The 22,989-nt window shown below is 45.8% G+C and overlaps 1 protein-coding gene across 2 annotated transcripts in view; it reads left to right on the top strand.

The window, feature by feature from the left end:
• Positions 1-22,989, top strand: part of nt5c1aa (5'-nucleotidase, cytosolic IAa) — a 59,976-nt gene that overhangs the window by 30,296 nt on the left and 6,691 nt on the right. For both annotated transcript variants that reach the window (XM_036953600.1, XM_036953601.1), the window contains 2 exons: positions 4,467-4,634; positions 16,263-16,392. In XM_036953600.1, the coding sequence (XP_036809495.1) occupies positions 4,467-4,634; positions 16,263-16,392 (298 nt within the window). The remainder of the gene's footprint in view (positions 1-4,466; positions 4,635-16,262; positions 16,393-22,989) is intronic.

Here is a 22,989-nt window from a genome sequence, read left to right as displayed (position 1 = left end):
ATCCCTGCTATAGGTGTCCCACTATAACCCATCCCTGCTATAGGTTTCCCACTATTACCTATCCCTGCTAGAGGTTTCCCACTACAACCCTAACCCATCCCTGCTAGAGGTGTCCCACTAAAACCCATCCCTACTAGAGGTTTCCCACTGTAACCCATCCCTCCTATAGGTTTCCCACTATAACCCATCCCTGATAGAGGTGTCCCAATATAACCCATCCCTGCTATAGGTGTTCCTCTATAACCCATCCCTGCTAGAGGTGTCCCACTATAACCCATCCCTGCTTTAGGTTTCCCACCATAACCCTAACCCATCCCTGCTAGAGGTGTCCCACTATGACCCATCCCTGCTAGAGGTTTCCCACTATAACCCATCCCTGCTAGAGGTTTCCCACTATAACCCTAACCCATCCCTCCTATAGGTGTCCCACTATAACCCATCCCTGCTAGAGGTTTCCCACTATAACCCTAACCCATCCCTGCTAAAGGTGTCCCACTATAACCCATCCCTGCTAGAGGTTTCACACTATAACCCATCCCTGCTAGAGGTTTCCCACTATAACCCATCCCTGCTAGAGGTGTCCCACTATAACCCATCCCTGCTAGAAGTGTCCCACTATAACCCATCCCTGCTATAGGTTTCCCACTATAACCCATCCCTGCTATAGGTTTCCCACTATAACCCATCCCTGATAGAGGTGTCCCACTATAACCCATCCCTGCTAGAGGTTTCCTACTATAACCCATCCCTGCTAGAGGTTTCCCACTATAACCCTAACCCATCCCTGCTAGAGGTTTCCCACTATAACCCATCCCTACTAGAGGTTTCCCACTGTAACCCATCCCTCCTATAGGTTTCCCACTATAACCCATCCCTGATAGAGGTTCCCCACTATAACCCATCCCTGCTAGAGGTGTCCCACTATAACCCATCCCTACTAGAGGTTTCCCACTGTAACCCATCCCTCCTATAGGTTTCCCACTATAACCCATCCCTGATAGAGGTGTCCCACTATAACCCATCCCTGCTTTAGGTTTCCCACCATAACCCTAACCCATCCCTGCTAGAGGTGTCCCACTATGACCCATCCCTGCTAGAGGTTTCCCACTATAACCCATCCCTGCTAGAGTTTTCCCACTATAACCCTAACCCATCCCTCCTATAGGTGTCCCACTATAACCCATCCCTGCTAGAGGTTTCCCACTATAACCCTAACCCATCCCTGCTAAAGGTGTCCCACTATAACCCATCCCTGCTAGAGGTTTCACACTATAACCTATCCCTGCTAGAGGTTTCCCACTATAACCCATCCCTGCTAGAGGTTTCACACTATAACCTATCCCTGCTAGAGGTTTCCCACTATAACCCATCCCTGCTAGAGGTGTCCCACTATAACCCATCCCTGCTAGAAGTGTCCCACTATAACCCATCCCTGCTATAGGTTTCCCACTATAACCCATCCCTGATAGAGGTGTCCCACTATAACCCATCCCTGCTATAGGTTTCCCACTATAACCCATCCCTGCTAGAAGTAGATAGTAGACTTCATACAGTATCTTATACAGTATATAATACAGTATCTAATACAGTATCTTATACATTATATCATACAGTATCTAATACAGTATCTTATACAGTATCTAATACAGTATATAATATGGTATCTAATACAGCATCTTATACAGTATCTAATACAGTATCTAATACAGTATATAATACAGTATCTTATACATTATATCATACAGTATCTAATACAGTATCTTATACAGTATCTTATACAGTATATAATATGGTATCTAATACAGCATCTTATACAGTATCTAATACAGTATCTAATACAGTATATAATACAGTATCTAATACAGTATCTAATACAGCATCTTATACAGTATCTAATACAGTATCTAATACAGTATATAATACAGTATATAATACAGTATCTAATACAGTATCTTATACTTTATATCATACAGTATCTAATTACGTATTGTATACAGTATTTCATGCAGTATCTTATACAGTATCTAATACACTATCTTATAAAGTATATCATACAGTATATCATACAGTATCTTATGCAGTATCTAATACAGTATCTAATACAGTATCTTATACAGTATCGTATGCTGTTTATTATACAACATTTCATACATTATTTTATACAGTTTTTTATACAGTATCTTATACAGTATAGTATAGAGTATCTTAAACAGTATATAATACGGTATCTTATAGAGTACATTGTACAGTATCGTATATAGTATCATGTACAGTATCATATACTGTTAATTATTCAGTATATTATACAGTATTTTATACAGTTTATTATACAGTACATTATACAGTATCTTGCAGTATCTTATACATTATCATATACTGTTTATTATACAGTATCTTATGCAGTATATTATACAGTATCTCATACCGTTTATTATTATTTATTATTATTATTGTTATTATTATACATCTCCTTAACATACATTGTTGAAATCAATGATGGATGCAATGCAAACAAAAATAATAATTAACTTTTTGCTGTAACAGCCTACCTGTTAAATGACATAAAGCTATTGTTTTCAGTGGGAGTGTATTCAGAAACTAAACATTGAAATAGACAAATGTAAAGTTTGGGTGCAATGCTCCTTACCTAAATGTTCAAAGAATGAAATTAGATCATTGCTACGTTAAGTGGTAGACAAGTGGAAGATTAGGTAACAATGTTCATGACTGAAAATAAACTATAAGGAACATTTTCAGAACATTGGTGCTCTTAGATACGCGGAGACTAGGTGAAGGGCTGTTAGCTATGTGGAGACTAGGTGAAGGGCTGTTAGCTACTTGGAGACTAGATGAAGGGCTGTTAGCTATGTGGAGACTAGATGAAGGGCTGTTAGCTACGTGGAGACTAGGTGAAGGGCTGTTAGCTACGTGGAGACTAGATGAAGGGCTGTTAGCTACGTGGAGACTAGATGACGCGTTGTTAGCTACGTGGAGACTAGGTAAGGGCTGTTAGCTACTTGGAGACTAGGTGAAGGGCTGTTATCTACATGGAGACTAGATGAAGGGCTGTTAGCTACTTGGAGACTAGATGAAGGGCTGTTAGCTATGTGGAGACTAGGTGAAGCGTTGTTAGCTACGTGGAGACTGGGTGAAGGGCTGTTAGCTACTTGGAGACTAGATGAAGGGCTGTTAGCTATGTGGAGACTAGATGAAGGTCTGTTAGCTATGTGGAGACTAGGTGAAGGGCTGTTAGCTACTTTGAGACTAGATGAAGGGCTGTTAGCTGCGTGGAGACTTGATGAAGGGCTGTTAGCTACGTGGAGACTAGATGAAGGGCTATTAGCTACTTGGAGACTAGGTGAAGGGCTGTTAGCTACGTGGAGACTAGGTGAAGGGCTGTTAGCTATGTGGAGACTAGATGAAGGGCTGTTAGCTACATGGAGACTAGATGAAGGGCTGTTAGCTACGTGGAGACTAGATGAAGGGCTGTTAGCTATGTGGAGACTAGGTGAAGGGCTGTTAGCTACATGGAGACTAGATGTAGGGCTGTTAGCTACTTGGAGACTAGATGAAGGGCTGTTAGCTACATGGAGACTAGATGAAGGGCTGTTAGCTACGTGGAGACTAGGTGAAGAGCTGTTAGCTACGTGGAGACTAGGTGAAGAGCTGTTAGCTACGTGGAGACTAGGTGAAGAGCTGTTAGCTACGTGGAGACTAGGTGAAGGGCTGTTAGCTACGTGGAGACTAGGTCAAGGGCTGTTAGCTACGTGGAGACTAGATGAAGCGCTGTTCCAGCATGATGTTTTGTGAGGGTTCTCCTATTTCATCTCCTCTCCATGAATCACCTGCTGCCTTCGGTGTGTGTGTGTCCATGCGTGTTTGAGTGTCTGGTTACTGTGTGTGTGTGTGTGTGTCTACGTGTCAGAGGTTGGGAATAGGTATCATGTACTGCTTAATGGAGGCCATCTTGAACATGCATCAACTACTAATATATCCAACTCTTCCCAGAATACACTGATGACCTTAACTGGGTTCATTTCACAGACCTGTGTTGTATGTGGTTAGGGCAATGTATTCACAGTCTAACCTATCCCCCTCTTTCTCTACCTCCTATTCTGTCAAAACTAATTTCTCTCTTTGTCTCCATTTCCCCATCCTTCTCAACCCTTCTTCTTCTCCCATCTGCTTTCTCTCTTCATCATTCCATTACCCAACCCTTCTCAACCCTTCTTCCTTCCCATCTGCTTTCTCTCTTCATCATAACATTACCCAACCCTTCTCAACCCTTCTTCCTTCCCATCTGCTTTCTCTCTTCATCATTCCATTACCCAACCCTTCTCAACCCTTCTTCCTTCCCATCTGCTTTCCCTATTCCTTTTCATCTCTACACATCCAATCTCTCTCTCATTCTCAACCCTTCACAACTATCTTTCTATCTTCCCATTCCCCCCCTCGCGTCTCTGCAGCCCAAGCCTGAGAATGCCGTGACCATTGCGGTGTCGTCCCGGGTCCTGTTCCGTACTGAGACGGAGCAGAAGGTGTATGAGCAGAAGGGGGTAGAGGAGTACCTAAGGTATCAGGTGGAGCACGAGAACGAACCCTTCGCCCCAGGACCAGCCTTCTCCTTCGTCAAGGTTAGAGTCATACAAACACACTACCCTTCGCCCCAGGACCAGCCTTCTCCTTCATCAAGGTTAGAGTCATACAAACACACTACCCTTCGCCCCAGGACCAGCCTTCTCCTTCATCAAGGTTAGAGTCATACAAACACACTACCCTTCGCCCCAGGACCAGCCTTCTCCTTCATCAAGGTTAGAGTCATACAAACACACTACCCTTCGCCCCAGGACCAGCCTTCTCCTTCATCAAGGTTAGAGTCATACAAACACACTACCCTTTGCCCCAGGATCAGCTTTCTCCTTCATCAAGGTTAGAGTAATACAAACACACTACCCTTCGCCGCAGGACCAGCCTTCTCCTTCATCAAGGTAAGTCATACAAACACACTACCCTTCGCCCCAGGACCAGCCTTCTCCTTCGTCAAGGTTAGAGTCATACAAACACACTACCATTCGCCCCAGGACCAGCCTTCTCCTTCATCAAGGTTAGAGTCATACAAACACACTACCCTTCGCCCCTGGACCGCCCTTCTCCTTCATCGAGGTTAGGGTCATACAAACACACTGAGACGACACGCACAAACACTTCCGTACCATATATGGACTCAATGATGAACAAGGAAACAGGATACATGTCGTCGCCGTCCCCCCCTTGGGCCAATTGAGATATCGCGTGTGAATACATTTCATTCATCGTGTGCGACCACAGATTATACATTATCTTGACCAAATACTCATGTCTCCGTAATGAATATGAAAAGACATATCTTCAAAAATGGAAGGCAGTCCAGCATGGGTACCAGTCCAGCCTGGGTACCAGTCCAGCATGCGTACCAGTCCAGCATGGGTACCAGTCCAGCCTGGGTATCAGTCCAGCATGGGTACCAGTCCAGCCTGGGCACCAGTCCAGCCTGGGTACCAGTCCAGCATGGGTACCAGTCCAGCCTGGGTACCAGTCCAGCCTGAGTATCAGTCCAGCCTGGGTATCAGTCCAGCATGGGTACCAGTCCAGCCTGGGTACCAGTCCAGCCTGGGTATCAGTCCAGCATGAGTACCAGTCCAGCCTGGGTATCAGTCCAGCCTGGGTATCAGTCCAGCATGGGTACCAGTCCAGCCTGGGTACCAGTCCAGCCTGGGTATCAGTCCAGCATGGGTACCAGTCCAGCCTGGGTATCAGTCCAGCCTGGGTACCAGTCCAGCCTGGGTATCAGTCCAGCATTGGTACCAGTCCAGCCTGGGTATCAGTCCAGCCTGGGTATCAGTCCAGCCTGGGTATCAGTCCAGCATGGGTACCAGTCCAGCATGGGTACCAGTCCAAGACTTGACATTCAGGTCAATTTGATAGTGGCACACTGGGCCAGTACCAAGTGAAAACTACTGTCCCGAATGAGACATTTCCTGGCCCTCTCCAAGATCACAGGAAAGCAAGTTATGCATGTACAATTTAAATCATGGGGGATTTCATGTTTTGTTATCAATCTGGGAAAGTACCTGATATTATAGCCTACCATAAAATCTGATATTAACACAGATTTTATGATGACATATAGAGTATATTATATAGACTATATTAAGCAGTTCACAATATAATATTCCTCACCAGAAATTAGGCCAATAGCACATTGATGGAAAGCAATATCTTTAGGGCCTGTACATGGTCCCTATTAATCAGGCAGGGGTGCTATATTAGCCATAAGCATTATCACCTGTCTGATGCAGCATGGTGGTCACATGGCTGAAGCATTATCACCTGTAGCTTGATGCAGCATGGTGGCCACATGGCTGAAGCATTATCACCTGTATGATGCAGCATGGTGGCCACATGGCTGAAGCATTATCACCTGTATGATGCAGCATGGTGGCCACATGGCTGAAGCATTATCACCTGTAGCCTGATGCAGCATGGTGGCCACATGGCTGAAGCATTATCACCTGTAGTCTGATGCAGCATGGTGGCTACATGGCTGAAGCATTATCACCTGCAGCTTGATGCAGCACGGTGGCCACATGGCTGAAGCATTATCACCTGTAGCCTGATGCAGCACGGTGGCCACTTGGCTGAAGCATTATCACCTGTAGTCTGATGCAGCATGGTGGCTACATGGCTGAAGCATTATCACCTGTCTGATGCAGCACGGTGACCACATGGCTGAATCATTATCACCTGTAGCCTGATACAGCATGGTGCCCACATGGCTGAAGAATGGAGTTTCTCTTACCCCCAGTAGGCAAATCATTAGCTAGATCACAAAGTAATCTCTTTGCCTGTTTAATGTCCTAAACTGGAACTAAGACATGTCCCACTAAAAAAATAATGGGTAATTGTGTGAATTTTACGGTGAATATAGGTTTTCCTTTCATGCACACAAATGGCCGAAGTGCTTCCTGTGGTTACTTTTGTTATTGCCAGACACTCAGATTGTTAAATGTTGCCTATAAATCATACAGCACTCTGAAAGCTGGGATCCCCCAATTTTCAATAATTGCCGTTAAAACTATTGTGTTTTCCCCAGATTGCATTTTGGAATGTTGTACAGTGACATTTCTTTCTGCGCAGCAATCAGCTGTGTGAGGAGTTGCGTCCACTTTCCACCAAACAGTTGATTTTAAGCTGATAAATAGCTTGTGAACAGCTTCGGGAATTAATCAGTTGTTTTAACAATTCTATAGGCATGGACTACAGAATAGCAGTATTGCAATATTAATTTTGTATTTAACCAACAAGTGATTTAAAACAAAAATAATGTTCATGACAAGTAAGCAGGATATCACTGTGTCCAATATGAAAAAAGACTGAAAAGCATGTGGAGGACTTCCGAATGCACAGAAATTTACATACACTTAGGTTGGAGTAATTAAAACTCATTTTCAAGCACTCCACACATTTCTTGTTAATTAACAAACTATAGTTTTGGCAAGTCGGTTAGGACATCTACCTTCTGCATGACACGAGTGATTTTTCCAACAATTGTTGACGGACAGATTATTTCACTCATAATTCTCTGTATCACAATTCCAGTGGGTAAGAAGTTTACATACACTAAGTTGACTGTGTCTTTAAACAGCTTGGAAAATTCCAGAAAATGAATTGACATCATTTTAGTTAATTGGAGGTGTACCTGTTGATGTATTTCAAGGCCTACCTTCAAACTCAGTGCCTCTTTGCTTGACATCATGGAACAATCTAAATAAATCAGCCAAGACCTCAGAAAAAATATTGTAGACCTCCACAAGTCTGGTTCATCCCTGGGAGCAATTTACAAACACCTGAAGGTACCATGTTCATCTGTACAAACAATAGTATGCAAGTATAAACACCATGGGACCACGCAGCCGTCATACCGCTCAGGAAGGAGACGCGTTCTGTCTCCTAGAGATGAACGTACTTTGGTGCTTAAAGTGCAAATCAATCCCAGAACAACAGCAAAGGACCTTGTGAAGATGCTGGAGAAAACAGGTACAAAAGCATCTTTATCGACAGTAAAATGGGTACTATATCGGCATAACCTGAAAGGCTGCTCAGCAAGGAAGAAGCCACTGCTCCAAAACCGCCATAAAAAAAGCCAGACTACGATTTGCAACTGCACATGGGGACAAAGATCGTACTTTTTAGAGAAATGTCCTCTGGTCTGTTGAAACAAAAATAGAACTGTTTGGCCATAATGACCACAGTTAGGTTTGGAGGAAAAGGGGGAGGATTGCAAGCCGAAGAACACCATCCCAACCATGAAGCACGGGGGTGGCAGCATCATGTTGTGGGGGTGCTTTGCTGCAGGGGGGACTGCATTTCGCAAAATAGATGGCATCATGAGGGGGGGGGGGGGGTTATGTGGCTATATTGATGCAACAACTCAAGTCATCAGGCAGGAAGTTAAAGTTTGGTCGCAAATTGGTCTTCCAAATTGACAATGACCCCAAGCATACTTCCAAAGATGTGGCAAAATGGCTTAAGGACAACAAACTCCTTATTGGAGTGGCCATCACAAAGATTTGACCTCAATTATATAGAGCATTTGTGGGAAGAACTGAAAAGGCGTGTGCGAGCAAGGAGGCCTACAAATCTGACTCAGTTAAACCAGCTCTGTCAGGGGGAATTGGCCAAAATTCACCCAACTTATTGTGGGACGCTTGTGGAAGGCTACCCGAAACGTTTGATCCAATTTAAACAATTTAAAGGCAATGCTGCCAAATACTAATTGAGTGTATGTAAACTTCTGACCCACTAGAAATGTGATGAAAGAAATAAAAACTGAAATCATTCCCTCTACTATTATTCTGACATTTCACATTCTTAAAATAAAGTGGTGATGCTAACTGACCTAAAAAAGGGACATTTTACTAAGATTAAATGTCAGGATTTGTGAAAAACTGAGTTTGAATATATTTGGCTAAGGTGGATGTAAACTTCTGAATTCAAATGTACGTGTCGATATTGAACTCTGAATTTTTAGGCTGCCTGACTCCCTTGAGACGGGTCTGTGACTTAGCCTACTGAGACGGGTCTGTGACTTAGCCTACTGAGACGGGTCTGTGACTTAGCCTACTGAGACGGGTCTGTGACTTAGCCTACTGAGACGGGTCTGTGACTTAGCCTACTGAGACGGGTCTGTGACTTAGCCTAATGAGACGGGTCTGTGGCGTAGTCTACTGAGACGGGTCTGTGACTTAGTCTACTGAGACGGGTCTGTGACTTAGCCTAATGAGACGGGTCTGTGACTTAGCCTACTGAGACGGGTCTGTGACTTAGCCTACTGAGAAGAGTCTGTGGCGTAGTCTACTGAGACGGGTCTGTGGCGTAGCCGACTGAGACGGGTCTGTGGCGTAGTCTACTGAGACGGGTCTGTGGCGTTGCCTACTGAGACGGGTCTGTGACTTAGCCTACTGAGACGGGTCTGTGACTTAGCCTACGGAGACGGGTCTGTGACAGCCTACGGAGACGGGTCTGTGACTTAGCCTACGGAGACGGGTCTGTGGCGTAGTCTACTGAGACGGGTCTGTGACTTAGCCTAATGAGACGGGTCTGTGACTTAGCCTACTGAGACGGGTCTGTGACTTAGCCTACTGAGACGGGTCTGTGACTTAGCCTACTGAGACGGTCTGTGACTTAGCCTACTGAGACGGGTCTGTGACTTAGCCTACTGAGACGAGTCTGTGGGGTAGTCTACTGAGATGGGTCTGTGGCGTAGCCTACTGAGACGGGTCTGTGGCGTAGTCTACTGAGACGGGTCTGTGGCATTGCCTACTGAGACGGGTCTGTGACTTAGCCTACTGAGACGGGTCTGTGACTTAGCCTACTGAGACGGGTCTGTGACTTAGCCTACGGAGACGGGTCTGTGACTTAGCCTACGGAGACGGGTCTGTGACTTAGCCTACGGAGACGGGTCTGTGGCGTAGCCTACTGAGACGGGTCTCTGGCGTAGTCTACTGAGACGGGTCTGTGGCGTAGTCTACTGAGACGGGTCTGTGACTTAGCCTACTGAGACGGGTGTATGGCGTAGCCTACTGAGACGGGTGTATGGCGTAGCCTACTGAGACGGGTGTATGGCGTAGCCTACTGAGACGGGTGTGTGGCGTAGCCTACTGAGACGGGTCTGTGACTTAGCCTACTGAGACGGGTGTATGGCGTAGCCTACTGAGACGGGTGTATGGCGTAGCCTACTGAGACGGGTGTATGGCGTAGCCTACTGAGACGGGTATATGGCGTAGCCTACTGAGACGGGTGTATGGCGTAGCCTACTGAGACGGGTGTATGGCGTAGCCTACTGAGACGGGTGTATGGCGTAGCCTACTGAGACGGGTGTGTGGCGTAGCCTACTGAGACGGGTCTGTGACTTAGCCTACTGAGACGGGTCTGTGACTTAGCCTACTGAGACGGGTCTGTGACTTAGCCTACTGAGACGGGTCTGTGGCGTAGTCTACTGAGACGGGTCTGTGGCGTAGTCTACTGAGACGGGTCTGTGACTTAGTCTACTGAGACGAGTCTGTGACTTAGCCTACTGAGACGGGTCTGTGACTTAGCCTACTGAGACGGGTCTGTGACTTAGCCTACTGAGACGGGTCTGTGACTTAGCCTACTGAGACGAGTCTGTGGCGTAGTCTACTGAGACGGGTCTGTGGCGTTGCCTACTGAGACGGGTCTGTGACTTAGCCTACTGAGACGGGTCTGTGACTTAGCCTACGGAGACGGGTCTGTGACTTAGCCTACGGAGACGGGTCTGTGACTTAGCCTACGGAGACGGGTCTGTGGCGTAGCCTACTGAGACGGTCTGTGACTTAGCCTACTGAGACGGGTCTGTGACTTAGCCTACTGAGACGAGTCTGTGGGGTAGTCTACTGAGATGGGTCTGTGGCGTAGCCTACTGAGACGGGTCTGTGGCGTAGTCTACTGAGACGGGTCTGTGGCATTGCCTACTGAGACGGGTCTGTGACTTAGCCTACTGAGACGGGTCTGTGACTTAGCCTACTGAGACGGGTCTGTGACTTAGCCTACGGAGACGGGTCTGTGACTTAGCCTACGGAGACGGGTCTGTGACTTAGCCTACGGAGAAGGGTCTGTGGCGTAGCCTACTGAGACGGGTCTGTGGCGTAGTCTACTGAGACGGGTCTGTGGCGTAGTCTACTGAGACGGGTCTGTGACTTAGCCTACTGAGATGGGTGTATGACGTAGCCTACTGAGACGGGTATATGGCGTAGCCTACTGAGACGGGTGTATGGCGTAGCCTACTGAGACGGGTGTATGGCGTAGCCTACTGAGACGGGTGTATGGCGTAGCCTACTGAGACGGGTGTATGGCGTAGCCTACTGAGACGGGTGTATGGCGTAGCCTACTGAGACGGGTGTATGGCGTAGCCTACTGAGACGGGTGTGTGGCGTAGCCTACTGAGACAGGTCTGTGGTCTAGCCTACTGAGACGGGTGTATGGCGTAGCCTACTGAGACAGGTGTATGGCGTAGACTACTGAGACGGGAGTATGGCATAGTCTACTGAGACGGGTGTATGGCATAGCCTACTGAGACGGGTCTGTGACTTAGCCTACTGAGACGGGTCTGTGACTTAGCCTACTGAGACGGGTCTGTGACTTAGCCTACTGAGACGGGTCTGTGACTTAGCCTACGGAGACGTGTCTGTGACTTAGCCTACGGAGACGGGTCTGTGACTTAGCCTACGGAGACGTGTCTGTGACTTAGCCTACGGAGACGGGTCTGTGACTTAGCCTACGAAGACTGGTCTGTGGCGTAGCCTACGGAGACGGGTCTGTGACTTAGCCTACGGAGACGGGTCTGTGACTTAGCCTACTGAGACGGGTCTGTGACTTAGCCTACTGAGACGGGTCTGTGACTTAGCCTACTGAGACGGTCTGTGACTTAGCCTACTGAGACGGGTCTGTGACTTAGCCTACTGAGACGAGTCTGTGGGGTAGTCTACTGAGATGGGTCTGTGGCGTAGCCTACTGAGACGGGTCTGTGGCGTAGTCTACTGAGACGGGTCTGTGACTTAGCCTACTGAGACGGGTCTGTGACTTAGCCTACTGAGACGGGTCTGTGACTTAGCCTACTGAGACGGGTCTGTGACTTAGCCTACGGAGACGGGTCTGTGACTTAGCCTACGGAGACGGGTCTGTGACTTAGCCTACGGAGACGGGTCTGTGACTTAGCCTACTGAGACGGGTCTGTGACTTAGCCTACGGAGACGGGTCTGTGACTTAGCCTACGGAGACGGGTCTGTGACTTAGCCTACGGAGACGGGTCTGTGGCGTAGCCTACTGAGACGGGTCTGTGGCGTAGTCTACTGAGACGGGTCTGTGGCGTAGTCTACTGAGACGGGTCTGTGACTTAGCCTACTGAGACGGTCTGTGACTTAGCCTACTGAGACGGGTCTGTGACTTAGCCTACTGAGACGAGTCTGTGGGGTAGTCTACTGAGATGGGTCTGTGGCGTAGCCTACTGAGACGGGTCTGTGGCGTAGTCTACTGAGACGGGTCTGTGACTTAGCCTACTGAGACGGGTCTGTGACTTAGCCTACTGAGACGGGTCTGTGACTTAGCCTACTGAGACGGGTCTGTGACTTAGCCTACGGAGACGGGTCTGTGACTTAGCCTACGGAGACGGGTCTGTGACTTAGCCTACGGAGACGGGTCTGTGACTTAGCCTACTGAGACGGGTCTGTGACTTAGCCTACGGAGACGGGTCTGTGACTTAGCCTACGGAGACGGGTCTGTGACTTAGCCTACGGAGACGGGTCTGTGGCGTAGCCTACTGAGACGGGTCTGTGGCGTAGTCTACTGAGACGGGTCTGTGGCGTAGTCTACTGAGACGGGTCTGTGACTTAGCCTACTGAGACGGGTGTATGGCATAGCCTACTGAGACGGGTGTATGACGTAGCCTACTGAGACAGGGCTCACTCCAAACGGAGAGGAAATGCTGGTTGATAAAAAGTGTGAAGCATCAAACGTGGGGAAGACTGTGAAGGATGAAATACAAATATATATATAATTTCTTTCTGTTTTGGAGTTTGAAAATTGGACCATTTGAAAGCTTGATTAATTAGCCCGGTGAGCTCTGCGGTTGTTGCCGGGGCCAGCGGGCAGCCCTGAAGGTATTTGCCCTGCAGTATCATTCGCTAATTCAATCCCTGAATTACACATCATGTGCCAAAGAAACACCTCCACCTGTTGGAGAAGACATATTTTGGGCCCAGTTATGCCTCTCGCTTCGCCTCATCCTCTCTGGCGTGACTCACACATTACAGTTAATTACCATAGCTCCCGCCTTGGGCCATTCAGTGTAATTTTCGGATCTCCATGGCAAGACGCATCCTTCACCCAAGTTTAGTCAAAACCCGGACCAATGCTGTCTGAGTTAAAGAATATGACTGAGAATGGACAAGACAGGCGGACAGACGGACAGACAGAGGTGATCCTCAGTCCCCTCCCTGATTTCATCGTGGGGGACAACAAAGATGAATGGATGCTCTTAAAGTTTGACTATAGACTGGATTTACAGAGATACTGAAATGCATAAACTCTGGTAGAGTACTGAGGTGGTAGAGTACTGAGGTGGTAGAGTACTGAGGTGGTAGAGTACTGAGGTGATAGAGTACTGAGGTGGTAGAGTACTGAGGTGGTAGTGTACCGAGGTGGTAGAGTACCGAGGTGGTAGAGTACCGAGGTGGTAGAGTACCGAGGTGATAGAGTACCGAGGTGGTAGAGTACTGAGGTGGTAGAGTACTGAGGTGGTAGATTACTGAGGTGGTAGAGTACTGAGGTGGTAGAGTACTGAGGTGGTAGAGTACTGAGGTGGTAGATTACTGAGGTGGTAGAGTACTGAGGTGGTAGAGTACTGAGGTGATAGAGTACTGAGGTGGTAGAGTACTGAGGTGGTAGAGTACTGAGGTAATAGAGTACTGAGGTGGTAGAGTACTGAGGTGGTAGAGTACTGAGGTGGTAGAGTACTGATGTGGTAGAGTACTGAGGTGGTAGAGTACTGAGGTGGTAGAGTACTGAGGTGGTAGATTACTGAGGTGGTAGAGGACTGAGGTGGTAGAGTACTGGGGTGGTAGAGTACTGAGGTGGTAGAGTACTGAGGTGGTAGAGTACTGAGGTGTTAGAGTACTGATGTGGTAGAGTACTGGGGTGGTAGAGTACTGAGGTGGTAGAGTACTGAGGTGGTAGAGTACTGAGGTGGTAGAGTACTGAGGTGGTAGATTACTGAGGTGGTAGAGTACTGAGGTGGTAGAGTACTGAGGTGGTAGAGTACTGAGGTGGTAGAGTACTGGGGTGGTAGAGTACTGAGGTGGTAGAGTACTGAGGTGGTAGAGTACTGAGGTGGTAGAGTACTGAGGTGGTAGAGTACTGAGGTGGCAGAGATACTGAAATGCATAAACTCTGGTAGATTACTGAGGTGGTAGAGTACTGAGGTGGTAGAGTACTGAGGTGGTAGAGTACTGAGGTGGCAGAGATACTGAAATGCATAAACTCTGGTAGATTACTGAGATGGTAGAGTACTGAGGTGGTAGAGTACTGAGGTGGTAGAGTACCGAGGTGGCAGAGATACTGAAATGCATAAACTCTGGTAGATTACTGAGGTGGTATAGTACTGAGGTGGTAGAGTACTGAGGTGGTAGAGTACTGAGGTGGCAGAGATACTGAAATGCATAAACTCTGGTAGATTACTGAGGTGGTAGAGTACTGAGGTGGTATAGTACTGAGGTGGTAGAGTACTGAGGTGGTAGAGTACTGAGGTGGTAGAGTACTGAGGTGGTACAGTACTGAGGTGGTACAGTACTGAGGTGGTAGAGTACTGAGGTGGCAGAGATACTGAAATGCATAAACTCTGGTAGATTACTGAGATGGTAGAGTACTGAGGTGGTAGAGTACTGAGGTGGTAGAGTACCGAGGTGGCAGAGATACTGAAATGCATAAACTCTGGTAGATTACTGAGGTGGTATAGTACTGAGGTGGTAGAGTACTGAGGTGGTAGAGTACTGAGGTGGCAGAGATACTGAAATGCATAAACTCTGGTAGATTACTGAGGTGGTATAGTACTGAGGTGGTATAGTACTGAGGTGGTAGAGTACTGAGGTGGTAGAGTACTGAGGTGGTAGAGTACTGAGGTGGTAGAGTACTGAGGTGGTACAGTACTGAGGTGGTAGAGTACTGAGGTGGTAGAGTACTGAGGTGGCAGAGATACTGAAATGCATAAACTCTGGTAGATTACTGAGATGGTAGAGTACTGAGGTGGTAGAGTACTGAGGACATACACTGATGCCATCTCGTGGCCGAAATCTAAATTGTATCTAGGCAGGAATAATACATTTTGGCCTTTTTCTTGCATTTCAAAGATGATGGTATAAAAAACTATAACTTTTTTCTTTGTATTATCTTTTACCAGATCTATTGTGTTATATTCTCCTACATTCCTTTCACATTTCCATAAACCTAAAACTGTTTCCCGTTAGCAAGAATATACATATCCTATAATAATAATAATAATAATAATAATAATAATATAATATACATATCCTTGCTTCAGGTCCTGAGCTGCAGGCAGTTAGATTTGGGGATTTCATTTTAGGCAAAATTTGGAGAGAAAAAAAGGGTTGTATCCTTAAGAGGTTTTAAGTACCATCGCTGAAATAAAAATGCAATGTAAATAAAATAATATTGAGTAAGAGGTAAAATAAAAAACTATTTCCCCAAAGACTTTGAGAGACAGAAAAATTAATAGGAACTGTCGCAGTAACACACAGACACATCCCGTGACTTGTTTTGGCTCATTGACTCATATCACATGGGTAAAGCGTGCATCCGTAACCATGGGAACACAGTGGCTGATGTTACATTGATTTAGAATGTTTTATCTCCAGGGTCTGAACGAGATGGAACTCTTTCACTATTGATCTGTATGCCGAATGCTATTACAAGTGTACTGATTACATTACCCATAATCCTTTGCTCTCCCCTGCTATCTCATCAGGCCTTGGAGACGGTGATATTGATTTGCATGCTATGACATGTACTGACTACATTACCCATAATCCTGTGATCTCCTCTGCTCTTCCGTCAGGTGTTGGAGGCAGTGAACGCTAACACATACGCTGACTACATTACCCATAATTCTGTTTTCTCGTCTGCTCTTCCGTCAGGCGTTGGAGGCGGTGAATGCCCGTCTGAGAGAACTGTACCCAGAGAGTGAAGAACTGTTTGACATCGTCCTGGTAACCTATAACCACGCCCATGTAGGAGTCAGACTCATCAATACCATCAACCATCACAGTGAGTCTTACACACACACACACTTAGCACACTCACACGGAGGCATATGCACGCATGTTAGGGTGTGCTACCTGCACGAAACAGGCACAAGCACGCACTGTCCAACAGTTCATAGCGAAACTAGCGTACCCTCAAGAGAGCACGTGTGCTGCCCCAGTCAATGTGTCACAGGTATCAGCGTTAGCTTACCTTGGGTCTCTCAGATCTGGGAAATATCAGCAGATGTAGGTTCTTGATTTGACCACCCGGTTGTTGCAGAATTTTTTTTAATGGCTTCTAAACTTTGTAGTTTCCACTTTAAAATATAAGACTTGGTGTGCCCTAAAAACAAACATTCATCAAACCCTACAAAAATTTCCATTCATTATAATCCACACAATAATTCACATTTCCTGTTGCTGCAGGATTATTTTCCTGCTGTGAGAAACTGGTCAAATTAAGACCCTACATCTGGGGCTTTCATTGTGTGCAACGAATACTGCATACCGCTATATACTTATTCTAGAAGCCTAGAATACAAGGGTCCCGAAAGGGGTTATTCGGCTGTCCCCATGGGACAACCCTTTTCGATTCCAGGATGAACCCTTTCGGATTCCATGTAGAACCCTTTCGGGTTCCATGTAGAACCCTTTCGGGTTCCATGTAGAACCCTGTGGTTATAGATGGAAATCAAATGGTTTCTACCTGGAATCAAAAAAGGTTATTCAAAGGGTTTCCCTGTGTGGCGAGCACTGTGTGGCCAGCCCTGTGTGGCCAGCCCTGTGTGGCCAGCCCTGTGTGGCCAGCCAATGAACCCTTTTACATTTCAGTTGGAACTTTTGTAGGCACAGACTGGGGATCGTCGACTTACCCTTCCAAAGTCTGACTGTTCACCATTCGGGGGAAATTGCTAAACTGACCTGACGTCTATATACCACTTTCACGTAGAGCTTTCCAGATGCCATGAACCATAAGAGAATGGCTCTCTGTGTGTGAACGAACGCAAAACAGAAACCAAAGCTGTTTCCCAAATAATGGGTCAGATCCCAAGGGTCCCAACCAGTCCCTCTGGGTTCGCGGCTAAAGCAAAGCCTTGGTTGTGGCAAGACAAATGTATTTATGTATTTATTTATTTTTTATTGATGGGTCGCCAACATATTCAAAAGACTCCCGGGTCACAACAATGAAAACAAGTGAAGGGGGAGTGGCTTCATTCAGAGCTCACAGATGCCTCCATGTCTTCTCATCTGATGTTAGATCTCTCCAGTGGTCCTCTGTGTGACACGAACCACACTCCCTGACCTCTGACATTTTCTCTAGAGAACACAATAAACAAACACGGACAAGATGGCTGCCCAGACATCAAGGAGATTCGACTCTGTAAGACAAACTGTTCTTTAGGGTCCATCCCAAATGAAACCCTTTACAGTGACCAGAGCTTTATTTTTGACCAGAGCTCACACCGTATTACCTATCTATATCAGTTACAGGTTAGTCATTTAGCAGATGCTCTTATCCAGAGTGACTTACAGGAGCAGTTAGAGCCTTGCTCAAGGGCACATCGACAGATTCTTCACCTAGTCGGCTCGGGGATTCAAACCAGAGACTTTTCGGGTTACTGGCCCAACGCTCCTAACCGCTAAGCTACCTACCGCCGAGGACCAAAAGTAGTGCACTATTTAAGGAATATGGTGACGATCGGGATGAAAACCTTATTGTGGAAGTGAATTAGGAGATGTCTATGCCACAAGTGCATAGGTTTAACAAGAGGCAGAAGTGATGAGTAATGTTGGATGCAACTCGCTTTATAGAAGATAGGGGCTTTTTTTGGACACTCATACAATATATACTCTACCGTTCAAAAGTTTGGGGTCACTTCCTTGTTGTTGAAAGAAAAGCTATTTTATTTTGTCCATTAAAATAACATCAAAGTGATCAGAAATACAGTGTAGACATTGTGAATGTTGTAAATGACTATTGTAGCTGGAAACGGCTGATTTTGTAATGGAATATCTACATAGGCGTACAGAGGCCCATTATCAGCAACCATCACTCCTGTGTTCCCATGGCACGTTGTGTTAGCTAATCCAAGTTTACCATTTTAAAAAGGCTAATTGATCGTTAGAAAACCTTCTACTGCTGCGTCCCGAATTAAACCTGATTCAATCAAACGTATTTATTTTACATCAGCCGAAGTCACAAAGTGCTGTACAGAAACCCAGCCTAAAACCCCCAAACAGCAAGCATAGCACACTGTCCAAAAGCAGTGCACGGTAGAGGGAATAGGTTGCCATTTGGGATTGACTGTGTATGAGCAGGTGAAAATTGACATCCTTGTGTGGACAATGGATTGGCTCTTTGACAACATAATGTAGACATGGGATTGGCTCTTTGACAACATAATGTAGACATGGGATTGGCTCTTTGACAACATAATGTAGACATGGGATTGGCTCTTTGACAACATAATGTAGACATGGGATTGGCGCTTTGACGACATAATGTAGACACGGGATTGGCTAATTGACAACATAATGTAGACATGGGATTGGCTCTTTGACAACATAATGTAGACACGGGATTGGCTCTTTGACAACATAATGTAGACATGGGATTGGCTCTTTGACAACATAATGTAGACACGGGATTGGCTAATTGACAACATAATGTAGACATGGGATTGGCTCTTTGACAACATAATGTAGACATGGGATTGGCTCTTTGACAACATAATGTAGACACGGGATTGGCTCTTTGACAACATAATGTAGACATGGGATTGGCTATTTGACAATATAATGTAGACACGAGATTGGCTCTTTGACAACATAATGTAGACATGGGATTGGCTATTTTACAACATAATGTAGACATGGGATTGGCTCTTTGGGGTGTGTGACAACATAATGTAGACAGTGGATTGTCTCTTTAGGGTGTGTGACAACATAATGTAGACAGTGGATTGGCTCTTTGGGGTGCGTGACAACATAATCGCTCCGAGAGACTCCATGCATCTACTTTACATAAATACATGGAATGATTGGCATGCTCTGTAATGTGGAACATAATTTATATAGCATATATTCAAATACCAGTGCCCCTGTTTGCAGGAGAGAGAGAGAGATCTGATTTGAAAAACCCCATCAGAATCACTAAAGAAGTCTCCCCTCTTAGAGAGCTATCAGGTTGCAAGGGAATTAGATTTCAGTTTCGTAAGATCTTCTCAGGACACACAACTTCTTGTAAAATAATGTTTATTCATGTTTTCTCTAAAGGATACTGCTGTGAGAAGGCTTAACTACAGGCATGAAAACGACTTTGATGTCTGGATGTCAGTGAAGTTGTTCCAGTATGAGCAATCATATACCTAGCAGTCTAAAGTATATTGTGGCAGAAGACTGGTGTTACTGTGCTGTCAATGTGCGGTATCATCAGGCCTCGTCCTGTCAATGTGCTGTATCATCAGGCCTCATCCTGTCAATGTACTGTATCATCAGGCCTTGTCCTGTCAATGTACTGTATCATCAGGCCTCATCCTGTCAATGTACTGTATCATCAGGCCTCGTCCTGTCAATGTACTGTATCATCAGGCCTCGTCCTGTCAATGTGCTGTATCATCAGGCTTCATCCCGTTAATGTGGTATATCATCAGGCCTCATCCTGTCAATGTACTGTATCATCAGGCCTCGTCCTGTCAATGTACTGTATCATCAGGCCTCATCCTGTCAATGTACTGTATCATCAGGCCTCATCCTGTCAATGTACTGTATCATCAGGCCTCATCCTGTCAATGTACTGTATCATCAGGCCTCGTCCTGTCAATGTGCGGTATCATCAGGCCTCGTCCTGTCAATGTACTGTATCATCAGGCCTCGTCCTGTCAATGTACTGTATCATCAAGCCTCGTCCTGTCAATGTACTGTATCATCAGGCCTCGTCCTGTCAATGTGCGGTATCATCAGGCCTCGTCCTGTTAATGTAGTATATCATCAGGCCTCATTCCAAAGAAAAACCAACCAGAATTGTTTATTTATTTTGAGAACCCATGCTCTTTCAATTGAAATCTATGGGTCCTGTGCAATTCCAGCTCCCAGATTGCAGTTCCTTTGGCTTCCACTAGATGTCAACAGTATTTGTTCAAGGTTTCACGCTTGTTTCTTCCAAAACGAGGAAGAATTTTGAGTTTTGGTACTGAGAGTCACAGTTGAAATCAGTCTGCCGGCGCGCAACGATGAGGACGCACGCGTGCTAATTTTACTTTTCTATTGAACATACTTCTTTCTGTATGACATATTATAGTTTAATTACATTTTCGGGTACCTGAGGATTAAATAGAAACATAGTTTGACTTGTTTTTTGGATTCCTTTGTCTGCATGTTGAACGAGGGTATTACTGAAATTAATGGCGCCAACTTAACAGACTTTTTGGGATATAAAGAAGGATTTTATCTAACAAAATTACTTATTCATGTTGTAGCTGGGACCCTTGGGATTGCAAACAGAGGAATATTTCCATAAAATAAGTGATTATTTAATCGCTATTTGCGATTTTATGATTTTATGTTCATAAATGTTTAATATCAAAATTATTTATTTGAATTGCGCGCTCTCCAATTTCACCGGATGTTGTCAACAGGTGTCCCGCTGACGGGATATCTAGCCCTAATATATATCATCAGGCCTCATCCTCTGCCCAGATCAATGAAAACATCATAGAAAGACAATAACGAAGACAACGAATGAACACACGACATAAAGACGACAATGAACGGTTTAATATGAAGAATAACATCAATGACTGGGCCATCCCCAGAGTAGGATATCAAAGAATAACATCAATGACTGGGCCATCCCCAGAGTAGTATATCAAAGATTAACATCAATGACTGGGCCATCCCCAGAGTAGGATATCAAAGAATAACATCAATGACTGGGCCATCCCCAGAGTAGGATATCAAAGAATAACATCAATGACTGGGCCATCCCCAGAGTAGGATATCTACCATGCTTCAGTAGTTGTTTATGCAGCATGTCCCCAATGGTGGGTCAGGAGGGACCCGTTTCTCCTGGGTTGGGGCTGCATGATTAGGATCTATCAGAACTTTTTGTTGTGTTTTTCTTCATCTTGATGATCTCAAGACTGTTGGAAACATGGCACCCCCCCAAAAAAAATCTGAATGTATTTTTTGTCTGAAGGGGACAGCGGAGGAACAGCGGAGCGCTTGAGTGAGATGGGTTACGAGTCATACCCCTCTCTCCCAAAATAAAACACTGCAGACAGCTAATCCTCTCAGGACATAATAACCTTTTTCAGGTCCCACCCTTTAGTGAAAGATCCCCACGCTCTCCTTTCCTTCTGAAATGTTATCACCTTCACTCCTTCCTCTCTCACTCTATCACTTGTATCCTTTCTTTCTATGTTCTATCCATCCCAGTCAGGTAGACAGACCCATTTGTCCTCCGTCCCACCCTTTAGTGAAAGATCCCCACGCTCTCCTTTCCTTCTGAACAAACATCATTCTTCCCTTCTCCTCCCATCTTCCTTATTCCCCCCTTCTCCTCCCATCTTCCTTATTCCCTCCCCCTCTCTCTCTCTCTGTCTCTCTCTCTCTCTGTCTCACTCTCTCTGTCACACTCTCTCTGTCTCACTCTCTCTGTCACACTCTCTGTCACTCTCTCTGTCTCTCTCTCTGTCTCACTCTCTTTGTCTCAGTCACTCTCTCACTCTCTGTCTCTCACTCTCTGTCTCACTCTCTCTGTCTCACTCTCTCTGTCACACTCTCTCTGTCACATTCTCTCTGTCACACTCTCTCTGTCTCTCTCTCTCTCACTCTCTCTGTCTCACTCTCTCTGTCTCAGTCTCTGTCACACTCTCTCTGTCTCTCTCTCTGTCTCACTCTCTCTGTCTCACTCTCTCTCACTCTCTCTGTCTCACTCTCTCTGTCACACTCTCTCTGTCACACTATCTCTGTCACGCTCTCAGTCTCACTCTCTGTCACACTCTCTCTGTCACACTCTCTCTGTCACACTCTCTCTGTCTCACTCTCTCTGTCTCACTCTCTCTGTATCTATCTGTCTCTTGATCCATGTTGAGCTTCTCCTCTTCCCTCTCAGTACATCTTGGCCCAGGAGTCAGGACTAAAGATTAATTCAGCACATTGCTGTACACCTGTATCAGATTACATTCAGCAGCTAGCTCCCTCCTCCCCTCTCTCCCTACCTCCCTCCTCCCCTCTCTCCCTACCTCCCTAAATCTTAAAGCAACAGTAAACAGTTCAGGTATATCATGACTGCTTAATCCTAAATCTCATCCTTTCATTTCTAGAAAGTCAATTACACATGACAAGTCTTGATATTCCACTGTTTTAATGCTCATTAGCCATGTCAGAAGTTTATTTAGTCAATTTTAAACATCCAAAATTGTCTGGTTCAAAAACTTGTGTTTTATAACACTAATCCCCCCCCCCCCCCACCCTCCCCAGTCAGTTCATAACACTAATCCCCAACCAGGTCAGTTCATAACACTAATCACCCCCCCCCCCCCCACCCTCCCCAGTCAGTTCATAACACTAATCCCCCCCCCACCCTCCCCAGTCAGTTCATAACACTAATCCCCAC

Source organism: Oncorhynchus mykiss, chromosome 18 (assembly GCF_013265735.2).
Source record: "Oncorhynchus mykiss isolate Arlee chromosome 18, USDA_OmykA_1.1, whole genome shotgun sequence".
Classification (NCBI taxonomy): domain Eukaryota; kingdom Metazoa; phylum Chordata; class Actinopteri; order Salmoniformes; family Salmonidae; genus Oncorhynchus; species Oncorhynchus mykiss.
Note: the sequence above shows the minus strand (reverse complement) of the source record. Positions and strands in the feature narration are given on the sequence as shown.